Genomic DNA, 13,657 nt, shown 5'->3' on the forward strand with positions numbered 1-13,657 from the left:
GAAAAGAGTCCACATCTTGAACAACGGATACAGTAGATGAGGTTGGAGGAGCTGCAAACCTCTGCCTAACCTGAAAGGACTGTTGGGGTCCCTGGACAGAGTCGAGGGAGAAGGTATAGGGACAGGTGTTGCATCTCGTGTGGTTGCAGGAGAAGGTACCCAGGGAGGGAATGGTTTGGGTGGGAAGGGATGAGTTAACCAGGGAGTTGTGGAGGGAACGTTCTCTGTGGAAGGCGGAAAGAGGTGGAGATAGGAAGATGTGACTAATGGCGGTATCCCGTTGGAGGTGGCAAAAATGTCACAGGATTATGTGTTGTATGCAACGGCTAATGGGGTGAAAGGTAAGGACTAGGGGGACTCTGTCCCTACTGCGACTAGGGGAAGGGGAAGGGGGAGCAAGGGCGGACCTGCGGGGTACCGAGGAGACATGTTTGAGGGCCTCATCTACGATGTCCTTGAATGGACCACCTCATCTTGGGTGCAGATGTGGTGTAGAAGGAGGAATTGGGAGTAGGAGATAGAGTGCAGAGCATTTCTTTCACCCACGAGAAAATAAAAATTGTCCCACTTCTTCGCTATTTTTAAAAAGTATTTTGCTTTTCTTTGACAAAAATGAATTATTTTTCATTTTTTAAATTATACCCTACCAGGCATATGCTTGCCAATTTATTTAACCTATTAATACCCCCTCTGAGGTCACTTTGTATCTCATAGCTTGGATTTATTGCACCTTATCTTTGCATCCAAATTATGAATATGAAAGGCTTACAGCTGGAGCCACAGCACTGATCCCTGTTGTACCATGCACATCACAACCTCCCAACCTATGTTCTTATTTTTTTAATCATTATTTTATGTGATACTGATAATGTTTTCATAAATATGCATGGACATGGAAATGGAGAGAGATTGGAAATATTTGAAGAAGTGGTTCATTTTTATTCCACTGTACTGTCTAAAGACATGACAAATTGCTATACTTGAGTCAGAGAGGTGAGTGTCCCACCCAATACTGGCTTTAATTTAAATTATGCCATACATCAGATCCACAGCAGAATGAAAATAATCTATAATCATCTTCTAGAGCTCTAATAAATTTGTTAAACCATATTTATCTTTCATAAATTAATGTGGAGTCTGTGTAGTTCGATTGTAAGGTTCCAATTCTCAGTGAGGCAGCAGGTGGCTCCAGTTTTAAACTCTGATGCTGTTTATTTGGAGTTTGGATAATTCCTCCCTATGAGTAAGGCAGACACAAAAAGGTGGAGTAACTCAGCGGGACAGGCACCATCTCTGGAGAGAAGGAATGGGTGACGTTTCGGATCGAGATCCTTCTTCAGATTGATCAGCCTGAAGAAGGGACTCAATCCAAAACATCACCCATCCCTTCTCTCCAGAGATGCTGCCTGTCCCGCTGAGTTACTCCAGTATTTTGTGTCTACCCTCGATTTAAACCAGCATCTGCAATTCTTTCCTACACATTTTGTCCCCCTATGAGTACATGGATTTATACCTGATGCCCCAGTTTCCTCCCTCATCACAAAGATGTACATGCAGGTTAAGTGGCCACTGTGGAGTACCCATATCATAGGAAGGTAGTAAAAGAATTGGGAGAGTTGATGGCCGTATGAGATGGAATAGGATACAGGGATATAAATGGCCTAAGGGTATTGTTGGAGATGCTCTGAGAGCTGGCATTGGTGTGACCATGTAAGTTAATAGTTTACAGTAAGTGCACATTTAGCTTCATAAAGCCAAATTGTGTAGGTTTCATCATGCATTATTTTTGAAGGAACTACTTAAACGTTCATTATCTCATTGATAATAACAGTGGAATTTGCATTCCCAATTATTTAGTGATGAAAATAGAATCTACCTCATCCATGGCTGTAGCATTGCAGCACACAAGTTAACGTGTGTGAGTGAATCTTTATCATAAATATCACAATTGGAAAGAATTGTTAATTTATCCTGATGAATCCAGAAGATAACTAGTTTTTGCCCAAGAATAAACCATTCAAGTTCCCCTGTTCGCAACAAACCAAAATGCTGAAATTTATGGAAATATTTCCCTCGTTCCATTTCATTACCTCTGTACTTGCTTAAAACCTGGTCTGGAATTTTTCCCAGTGGTGGTTGCAGGTCAGCAGCTCAAAAAGTTGACCCTCTTTCTCTCTGCGCAGATGCAAAGTGTTTCTTGCATTGTTGTTTAAGTTGGCTCAAGGAACCATCCTCCATATGTGAACTGGGTCTGTGTCACTAACACACTAGGACTAATTCTGTTCTGGTCTTAATGTGTACTTACTTCAGAAGTCACTAAAGAATGACCATCAGAGGAAAACTTGGATTATTTTTCATCTATTATCACTTAGCTATTCAAATAAACCAATTGTGATAATCACAATCATATATAACTGAACAAAGGCTAAAGGGCCTGTCCCACTTGGGCGACCTAATTGGCGAGTTTAGAAGAGTTTGAAAAAATGACATGTTGAAGACCTCCTTCCACCTCCTTCGACTATGTTGAAGACCAGCTTCGACTAGCTGCGACTAACTTCGGGAAAATTGGACACCGAATAGTGGAGAGTGAAGACAACCTCCTTCGATCTCCTTCGACCTCCCTTCGATTATGATGAAGACTATCTACGACTACCTTCGACTACCCTCGATTACCTACGACTACAATGCCGACCTACTACGACCTATTATGACCTACTACGACTAAACCTATGAGTAAAAAAAGTATCGATTTTTTCCATGGCAACCTTTTTTTACTCACAGGCATTTTTTAACATATTGAAAAAAACGCCATGACCTAGCTGAGGCCTCGAGTATGCGGAGACCACTTTCGAGCATGAAGGAGAGTTACGAAGACCTCCCACGAACTCGTGGTGACCGTGATGCAAATATGAGTCGAGGGCAAACACACCAGAACTCGCGGATTAGGTCGCCCAAGTGGGACAGGCCCTTAAGGATTTTACCGATAGCTTCTGTGTAAACATGGTGCTACAGATGAAGGAAATTTACTCATAATATGGAAGGAGGAGGAGGATAATATTTTAATTATCTTGATGGTTAAAGGTCTATGACAAGTCAACTTCAAACACCTTATGTTTCTTGGTTATAGGTCTGCGTGAATAGCACTTTTTCAGCATATCTTTGAATTTAGATTTTAAATGGTTATTAATTCTTGTCTTTACTTGCCAACTTGCCAGCGAGACACAAGATGGAAATAATCCAATTAAATGTCAACTGTGAAACAAACAGCTCAAATTATGGCGTTTACACTGAATATTCCAGGAATTCAGCCACATACCAAACAAATCACGCATTTCCTGCGATGTTGATCTCTTATGAAAAATGCAACTTAAATGAATTTAAAACATGCTATTTGGGAATTAAGGGTGTAGGTGGAAGAACATTCAGTTCAAACTCAAAGAAATACTTTAGTTCACCAATTGCTATCAAGTTTTTTGTAATTTTGTCTTACCTGTACATATAGTTCTCGGAGTTCATATTGAAACTTCTTTGGATCTGTAGTAATGGTGACTGGTCCAACCTCTGCAAGAAAATAGTTTTAATATTAAATTAAATATGAGACAACTTCTGACGCAAGTGAACAATGGTTGCATGTTCATTTGTTTGAATGAAATCCCTGTATGTTTACTTATTCACTGAGTTTCAACTACTTCACAAATGGATGTAGCTAGTTTTCCTTGATCCTCGGAAGCCTCTACATGACACAACACGAAAGGTTGATAACCCAATCAATCAATCAATCAATCAACCTTTATTGTCATCTTGCAAGCAACAAGTACAGTGCAAAATGAAAAGACGTTTCCCAGTGAATAGCGGAGCCTCGCACATGAAATTTAAAACACTTCTCACATAATAACACTAAAAAAAACAATCCAGTCCCTGATGGAACAGAATAAATAGTTAAAATCAGGTTAAAAAACACAATGTTAAAAACAGTAAACCAATCATAAAAAAATGTCCGGGGCCGCTGATTTGAGTGGCCAGTGCCAGTTATTAAAGTGTCCGTGCCAGCCGCAGAGTCAAGTCAAGTGACTGTGAGTGCAGAGTGACTGTTTAGCAGCCTCACAGCCTGTGGTAGGAAGCTGTTTAGCAGCCTCGTAGTCCGGGCTTTGATGCTTCGATATCTCTTGCCTGATGGCAAGAGATCCAGGTGTGTGTGGAGGGGGTGCAGTTTGTCCTTGGCAATTCTCTGTGCTTTCTTCAGACAGCGGCTCTGGAACAGTTCTTGTACCGAGGGTAGGGAGACGCCAATAATCCTCTCTGCTCCCCTCACTACCCTCTGCAGAGCCTTCCTGTCCGAGCAGTTGCAGGTGCAGTACCACGTATTGATGCAGTACGTGAGTACAGACTCCACCGTGCCCCTGTAGAAAGTCCTGAGGATGTTGGTGGGGAGTGAGGCCTGTATTACCATTTACCATTACCATTTACCATTTACAATTACCAATAAAGTAAACACTGCTCTTACAAAAAAGCAGAATTCATTTACTTTATCAAATAATAGACTATATAAATATGAGAAATGAAAAATAATTAAGACATACATTGCACTCACAAAAGGCCAGAACCCATTTTATTTTTCACCAAGGACTTCCAAAGCTCCCGGTTGCTAACCATTTTTACTCCTCTTCGCAATTCCCACACAGACCTCTCTGCACTGTGCCTCCTCCATTGCAAGAGTGAGGTCACACACAAACTGGAGGATCAGCACCTCATATCCCGCTTGATAGCTTGCAACCCAACGATATGAATATTGATTTCTCTAATTTTAGGTAACTACTATCAAAACCTCCTCCCTCCTTCATCCCTCCCCCTATATCTCCTCTATGTCCCACCTGGACGTACCTATTTCTCCCATCCCCCTCCACTTCCATCTTTTTACATTTCTTCCTTGAGCTTCACAATTCAAATCAATGCCTTTCTCTCACACATTGTGTCTTTTCATCTCCGGCCTTTTGCCAACCATCCAGGCACGGAAATCGCTGTCAAAACATGGGGAGGACACAATTTCAAGCCTTCTCCACAACCACATTCATCATTATCAACAAGCGTCTGACCTTTAGCCTCCTCCTGAACCCTAGAGACTCACTGCATCGTGTTTCCCACTGACGAGCAAACTAAAATGTTCATATTTGCAATTTTATTTGATATTTTTATCGAACATGAGTTCCCCAAGATCTGGAAGAAAATGTTGTCAACCAGTGCGAAAAAGGCAACTTTAGCGCCAAGAGTCATGAGTGTTTTATTGTCATATGTCCCAAAATGGAACAATGAATTGTGTACATGCAGCAGCATGACAGACAGGTAAACATAGTTCTCTGCATCTTCAATATCCAATTTGATCGCCACTGGAGACTTGATTTCCATAAAAACTATAGGTGCTAATCTACCATTCATTGAAGATTTTTTCCCTTCCCAAAGGTTTAGTTTTAGTTAATTTTATTAATTCATGAAACTATATCTATGTCCAACATGCTGTGGGCAACTGGTGGAATGTTAAAGTCTGTCCAGTGAGAGTTATAATCATTGTGCAGAGATTTGCTGTCACACTTCTAAACAAGAGCCACCTTACGACCAATTTTTTTTTAAATGACTGACCCAGGTACCTAATTTCTTCGCGCAAATTGTGGGGGTCCCAAGATATCATGGGGATTGAGAAAATGTATCAATGTTTGCTCAAGGCAGGCATCCACAGGGGCATAAAAATGCAGTGTGAAGGAAGTCCTTTCAGGCAAGTGAACAAAATAAATCTTAACTGATCAAGTTGAAGTGTTTTCCCATTTCCCTTCAGGGAACTCTGCTATCCCAAACCCTATAGAGGTCAAATGCAGGCAAATCAGACTAGCTCAAATAAACATCTTGTTCGGCACAGATGTGTTGGGCTGTATAACTCAATGACTCTGCATGGATATGTCAGTGTGTTCATTCTTCAATGGTCGAAGTCATGTGGAAACACTGCAGCAAATGCTTGTTCATTTCCATGTGTTTTGTGAGTTAAAGAGTAACCAAGGAGCAGGTTATTATAGTTTGCATGTTTCTCTCATCTGAGTTGTTCTTGTTTGCATTTAATGTTTCCAAATACCACAGTTCTGACGATTATCTACATTTTGAAAATGCATTTTAATCACAGCCTATTTACATGAAAACATATGTTTTAATGCATTCACATAGACTCTCGTCATATGGACCTTTAGGCTTGGAACTTGGTAAAAGGCCCTTCAGCTCACAATGTCTACCTCATCCCATTTTTCTCTCTTGCATTCCATCAATTCCTCCATATTTCCCCTACCCCATAAATTCTCCTCTCACCCACTTACACTTGGGAGTAATTTACAGTGGAGGCACAAAGAATGGCAGATGCTGGAATCTTGAGTAAAACACAAAGTGCTGGAGTAACTTCTTCAGACAGTGGTCAAATTTGCAGTGGTCAACGTACCTGAAAATTAGCACAAACCTATGCAGTCACTGGGAGAATATGCAAACTCTACACAGTCAGCACCTAAGGTCAGGATCAAACCAGAATCTCTGTGAGACAGCAGCATGAACTGTTGCATTGCTATGCCATTCTATAATCCCTTTTATCAAACCACAATGATAAAACATTTCTTGGAAGACCATTTCCTATGTCTTGTGTGCCACATGACAAAATACACACAAGACGATGAAAATGGTCTTCCAAGTGATTATTAGTTCAGGAACCAGATGCAAAAATTATTTTCAATCCAAATACTCTTCACAAAATATATATTTCCTCTCCCCAGTCAGAGCTTTTGCTCTTAAATAAAGCCAACTCGGGTTTCACCAATCATAACATTAATTTCCTGCATCTCACTAGAGTTAATGAGTCTGTTACAAAAGTAAAATCATCTGATGCAGACTAGAAGATCTGACTACAAATAGGATTAGATGGTTGGTAATTAACCTGGTTTCCTGAATCAGGGAGTTGATTTTTGGAGACAGCAGCAATAGATTAGTATGGTACAACAGTGACTGAGACAAACTGGACGAAGGTTTATGTGCTTTGAAATTCCAAGTAATTCCATGTAGTCAGGAGGGCTGGAGGTATATTTGAAGACCCACTGGACTGAAAACAAATGAACTAGTGACTACCTGCAGAAACCGAGACAAAATATACCCAGGCAGCTCTTATTGAATTAATCGTTCATTCTGAGAGATTTCAGAAAAGCTTTTCAGGTCCAAACTTGAGAATCTGTACATCAACAACCTAATAAAAAATTATCAACATGGACTCAGGAGGAAAATTGTACCCCAATAAGTCCCCAACTTCCATGCAGTGACAACCCAAAGGAACTAGGCAATCTCTATGACATTATGTGCGTGAGGTTTCAAAATGCATATGATTTAGTACCACAAGAAAATGTTACTCGGTTCCAAATCACATCCAGGGTTAATCCTTGGGATAGATTATGAATTAACTGAAGGATAGAAAATGTGTACTTTTTACAGAGGATATTTTGAGGAATCAGATGTGAAGAGAATTGGGACTGTACGGAATAGCTCAAATCCAATTAAATTATGATAGCAGGAGATACATTGCAGACTAGTTTAAGGCACTTTGCATTAGCAAAAAGTAATACGTAAGGCAAAATCATTTGTAAAATAGGAGTGAATCAAATTCAGTTGTGGTTTGGACCTTTTACACCTGATGTTACAGAAAATGCTGTTGAGGCTCCTTGAGTCAGCCATAGTTGCATATCTAAAAGGGAATGCAAGGTTTCAGGATCTTACAAAGTTAATCCAATCTTCTAATTTTCTGTACCAAATTAACTCAAAAATGAAACATTGAGAGTGAAAATCTTGACATTTCCCTAGATGGTCAAATGCAAGGGCAAGACCTTTGTGAATGAATGAATACCAAAGATGTAATTATAGCCTTTCTTAGCCATGACTATTCCACTGTGTTGTGATCTATGAAAGCAGAGTAAATGTGCGTCTTAATTAAAAATTACGTTTCACCCCAATTTTTAATTTAGAGATACTTGTGCTCTTCATTGACCATGGCTTCAGAGAAGCAGGGATCGTCCCTTAATTCAATTTTTACAAGCAATCTACCTTTTTCCCTTGAATTCCTGGGATTGACATTAGCTGCAGGCCATTGTCACAGTGCTATCTGGGTCAATGCTAATTTCTTCCAAGTAGGTGAAATGCCTTTGGGAAGCCAAACTAGAGGCCAAACTTTGCCTTTTTTTTAAATTAAGCACAACACTAAACCGAGACAAGCCTTCTGTTTACTGGTTGAATTGATGAAGGCCCAGGTGAGATTTTAGCTCAACATCAATCAGTCTAGATGACGAGGTCTTGACTGTCAATTTCCCTCCACAGATACTGCCTGATCTGCTGTGTTCCTTCAAAAGCTTTCCTTTTTTACTACAGATTCCAGCATCTGCAGTGTTTTAGCTTCCATTAAAATAATGTTATTTTGGCCAAATTTACAATTCATAAAAAAACTTCCAAATGCTTTTAGTTACGTTAATGAAATTACAGGGCTATTTCACAGCGGCTTTTCATATATAAAATAATTCATGCACAACTGGAATTCCCTGAATGCAGTATTATCATTCATTTTCCTTGGTGATTTCTCAGAGGTCTCCTGTTGTGAAGAACAAATTCAGACCAACTTTATTCTAATGACAACAGCTGCGCTCGTTTAAACCATTTTATTTGGTTTATTTTTAAAACAACGGTTTACACTTCTATTACATTTTAAATATAAAAACTACAATTTTCATCTATCTTGTGCTGTACAATTAACATAGGCTCCATCACTCAAATCAACAAGGATTAAAATAATTTAAAAACTTGTGGAACACATTATAATTCAAATCTATTGGGATCGTTCAAAGGTTTTTTGGGGGAGGTTGTTTACGGGTAAAGGGACATTTGGCATGTGGGATTCTTTTAAATGGGAGTTCAAGCCCAGTATCTACCTTTTAGTGTGAAGGCATGGCTATCAGGAGAAGGTAATCAGACTGCAATCGTGCCAGCTGAACTACTTAGTGCAACCCTTATAGAAAGTCCATAGCAGTTCAGTACTGAGGTAGGCTTGTGGCTAGGGAGTCCAAAGCAGTTTGGTGATGATGTAGGATGGTGGTTAGGGTTCAAGTGAATACCTTGAGGAGTGTAAGGGGTGTGTGGAGTACAGTTAAAGGAAAAATCAAGAGGGCAAAAATGTGACACAAGATAATTTTGCCAGATAAGCTAAAACAGAATCCAAATATATTCTATACCTATTAAAAGCAAGATAGTAATTCGGGAGAGAAAAGGATCCCTTAAAGGTCACCAATGTTATCTTTGTGTGGAGCCATAGGTTGATGGGCAAGGTGTTCTAATGTTGGTTCATTTAACCTTCCAGTAAACTTACAGCATTTGGAAACAACCCGATTCTATTCATAGAAGTCAATAACTTCAAAAGTGAACAGGGAGATTAGAAGAAAAATATTTGAAACCAACGCACGATGAAATCTGTAATTGGCTGCCTGAAAAATGAATTAGAAACAGAAAGCATTGTGATATTAAATAAATACTTTGATGAGCACTGACTGAGAATAATCTGTATGGCTGTGGGCTATGAACTGGGACGAGGCAGTAGCATAGACACGTCCCCATAGCAGAAGTGTCCACATCACGGGGCTGGAAACTGGAAGTATCCCGAGCTAATTCTGCTACCACCATCATCTATTGCAACACTGATTGTCGACGGAAGCTTGCGTCCTCTTCAGGACGGATGATGACAGCGATGTCAACATTTGAAGTATGGAAGATGGACACGAAAGAAGAAGCAGCATGGACACAATGGGCTGAAGGGCTGCTTGTCTACTACAAATGTTCATCACTACATGATTCGTCCTTGGATTCCAGTTGTGCATATGAAGAAAATAAACTTAACATTGATTCAAGAACAATGGAGGAAATGGGGCACACAAGTTCACACATTCTTTAGCCATTAGCTTAGAAAAATATAATGTTTATATTGCCATGCGTTATTCAGAATTTATACTCTTACACCACTGTAAATTCAGTGAAATTTGCAATTTAACATAACATGTTGTTCATGCCGTGCTATTTTACTGTTGCTAATTTCCGCAACTCTTGACAGTGATAGCCTTACTTCTATTAAAACTCAGTACAATATGTTGTTTAAATAAACATATTGCTGTACTTACTGCATTTTTGTCGTTTAATATTTTGGTATAAAATAAACCAATGATAAACGGTATTCTCTGTTTCTTGCTTAGTTCCAGGATTTTTTGCACAATATTTGAAAAATTGTATCTTGATGCCTCACATTCCCAAAGATTCAGAATCCTTGATGACAAAACGTTATTGTGTGTATACAATTAAAGGAATCATATACAGATAGACTTGTGTATATTTTTTATAGAATCTGAAATTGGTGATAATAAATTACCCTCGACTTCATGTACAGTATTTCCAAGATATGCGATCATGGGAATCAATTAATCAATCTCAACCTCTGTCAATCCAGTCGCAATTACAAACCCTTAACTCTAAATGGTGGCTAAGGTTTGCGTTCCAACTCTTTGGTATAGGGCAACATGTATGCAGCTATTTTGAGGTGGCCAAATAACAGTCCATGAAATTATAAAATCTGAACACAGAACTAAGTAATTCCACACTGAATTACTGACAACTGGAGTAGGGAATTTTGGAGAACTTCTTACTGAGAGAGTAAATGTTGCCATGACAAGGAGGAATTAAGATGAATAGTATAGATGCTGCAAAATGGAGAAGCCAAATAAATATGAAAGGGAAAGTTACAGAAATAATTGGATGAGGTAGTTTGGAAACATTGCAAAACTGCATTCATACATGTTGCAAATACTTAGTTTCCAAGATAAGATTCGAAAGGTAACTCTTAACTGTCAAAATCCACTAAAAATGTTTAAATTACTTTACCAATGGAGTCAGCATAGATAGGTTTCATGGAATCAGCCAAAGGCATTATAGCAAAGCCTCGCTAATAGATTTGAACTACTTAACAATGTCTCCAGTGGGTTATTAGTTATCTCACAGGAAGCCGTCATATTAATTTGGGTGATAAATCCAGATTGCTTTAGGTTATTATTCTTGTACAAGGTCACATAACCACAGCAGTCAAACAAAAAACAAACAAACCAGAACAGGAATTAGAAAGAAAAAAATCTTGGAAACCAGGCCCAATAGCGGGAAAATACTGAAAATCCTGCACAGATCAAGAGAGTCAAGCGTATTTAATTGTCATATGTGCTGACAATGGAAAAGATGAGATTCTTACTTGGTGCAGCTTAACAAGCCCATAAATACAATAACATACAGATAATACATCTATACTATTACTAAAACTCTCATCTTGACCACTACCGGTCTGCATTGTAATTAAATTTGCGCAATTTGCTACCCTATATAGCTAGGATTTTTCCGCCACCTTACTCACAGTTCTCCTCTACTCAAAGACACCAAGTTTTGTTCCGATCGGCGAAATATGAGAAAAGTTAGGAATATCACTAAAGGAATATACTGAAGGAAATAAACATGAAACTAATTATCAGTAAAGTGTCAATATGACGAACTGGATCAACTCCTCCACTCTCTGCCTCAAAAACCCTGAAGACCTGTGCTCATTTGGTCTGGATCCAAGGGCCAATCTCAGACTCCACCACACTCTGTAATTGGGTGCTCATATCAAACTATGACTAAGCCTGAGGAGATGTGGTACCAATCCTCTATGTAGAACTCCCAAGCAGCATTTGACAGAAACCAAAGCCGGGGGCAGATTGTTCCCTTCAGTCACTGCTACAAGTGTCTGCAATCCATTCAAAACTATGGCATTTACAAAAATGTTTGGGTTAAATAGCTATCTTAATATACAAAGTGAAGTGGATAACCAGCCCTGACATTCCTTGTTCTGCCCATACTAATGTTATTTGTACTAATGGTGTAATGCATAGCATGTGCTGAGCATGAAATATTTTCACGTTACTTTGAGGTAATCAGCATGTTTATCTACTGCAGCACAATTTCTCTCTCACTCAAAATCCTAATTAGCAGCAGATGAATAGGATGCTTGGTTGTTTTCTCAGAACACGATCAGAGGAGGTCATAGCTTATCTTCATCACTCTCACTTGTTTAATGAGAAGCAAGTTGTGGCATCAAAGTGTGTGGGATCCGTAGTCAATGCAGCTCGGATTGCATTCTAAGAGTATTAGGAAACTTCATGGCAAGCAACGTCTGATAGCCTTTGCTACAAAGACTCAAAACATCTACAAATGGTTGGTCATGTCACAAAAAGGAGAAACAGATACTATCGGAGTTCTCTCAGTGGATCCCATTAATTTTCCACAGCATTTTCCGAAATGTTTAATGCAGCTGTTTAAAACAAAAAACACACTGAAAATAAGGAAATCAAAGGTGGGATCAATAGCTCGCACATCTGCCTTTAACTTCAGAATTCGGACATACCACATGCTATATATTTTTTTGTCAGGTAGATTAAAGACAAGAAAAGAGTTATTGTAGATACTTCGCAAACTTAAATGTGAATTTAAAAACGTTGGAATTCTCAGTACAAAATTAAAATTACACCCTAGCCATTATATATAAATTAGGAATGACATTTTTCAGTGAAAATTATTGGTTTAGCAATAGGTTTTTAACAATAATCCAGAATTTAGGTAGCACAATGTTATTGTAAAAATGTTAGTTCATTTACTGCTCCAACATTTTAGGTAGTTTGCATTAATCAGTATGGTAGTGCAATTAAAAGATACATCACAGTATAAAAAATGCAACTTCCAAACATTTTATGGGAATCTGCATCATTTTTGCACTGGACATTTTACACAGCATTGAAACTGTAGTAGATAGATTGATTGATCTCTCAATTAATTTATTTTTTGTAGCAGATATGCGGGAAACCTATATGTTAAAGGGACTGAGCAGCTCCTTTAAAGTGGGTTTTGGCATTCAAAGCTCAGCATACAAAGCTTAGCATACAGCTCACACGAAAGAAAGTCCTATTGATAGGTATTCATAATTTGCAGATAGAATGTTAAACAACGTCTGCAGCTTTGTTACAAAAACATGTTTTGCACAGTCTCAATAATGAGTTTGTCAGCAAAAATTTGTCATTTACTTAAAAAATTGAGACATTACGAATATGTTTGCACAAGATAGCGGAAATTGCTCCATTTTTAAGTATAAATCATGCCTGCAGGAATTTGTATAAAAAGCAGCTGTTTGGCAAAATGTTATCACAAAATGTCTGCAGCAATTACACTGCCAATCTAACTAATCCGACCTGCCTGCACGTGATCAGTGTCCCTCTATGCCCAGCCCGTTCATGAGATTGTCCAAATGCCCCCTAAACGCTGCTTTAATATCTGATTGGACACTTCCCTTAACGGTGTCCTCCAGGTACTTACCACTCTCTTTGTAAAGGTGAAATAGTGTTGCACATCTCCTTTAAACTTTCTTTCTCTCATCTTAAACCTATGTCCTTTATTATTTTTTAATAAATAGGAAAAAGGACCATCTACTCCTTGTAAGTGGAGTAATAGCACAAAATGGACAAAAAAAGAAAAGGCACCTTATTTAAGATAA

At 38.7% G+C, this 13,657-nt stretch overlaps 1 protein-coding gene across 1 annotated transcript in view; it reads right to left on the bottom strand.

Moving 5' to 3' along the window:
- The window catches only part of hmcn1 (hemicentin 1), a 376,776-nt gene that overhangs the window by 319,927 nt on the left and 43,192 nt on the right, over nucleotides 1-13,657 (bottom strand). The window contains 1 exon segment of the mRNA XM_055642165.1: nucleotides 3,491-3,561. Within this exon segment, the coding sequence (XP_055498140.1) occupies nucleotides 3,491-3,561 (71 nt within the window).

This window comes from Leucoraja erinacea, chromosome 10 (genome assembly GCF_028641065.1).
Source record: "Leucoraja erinacea ecotype New England chromosome 10, Leri_hhj_1, whole genome shotgun sequence".
NCBI classification, from domain to species: Eukaryota; Metazoa; Chordata; class Chondrichthyes; order Rajiformes; family Rajidae; genus Leucoraja; species Leucoraja erinaceus.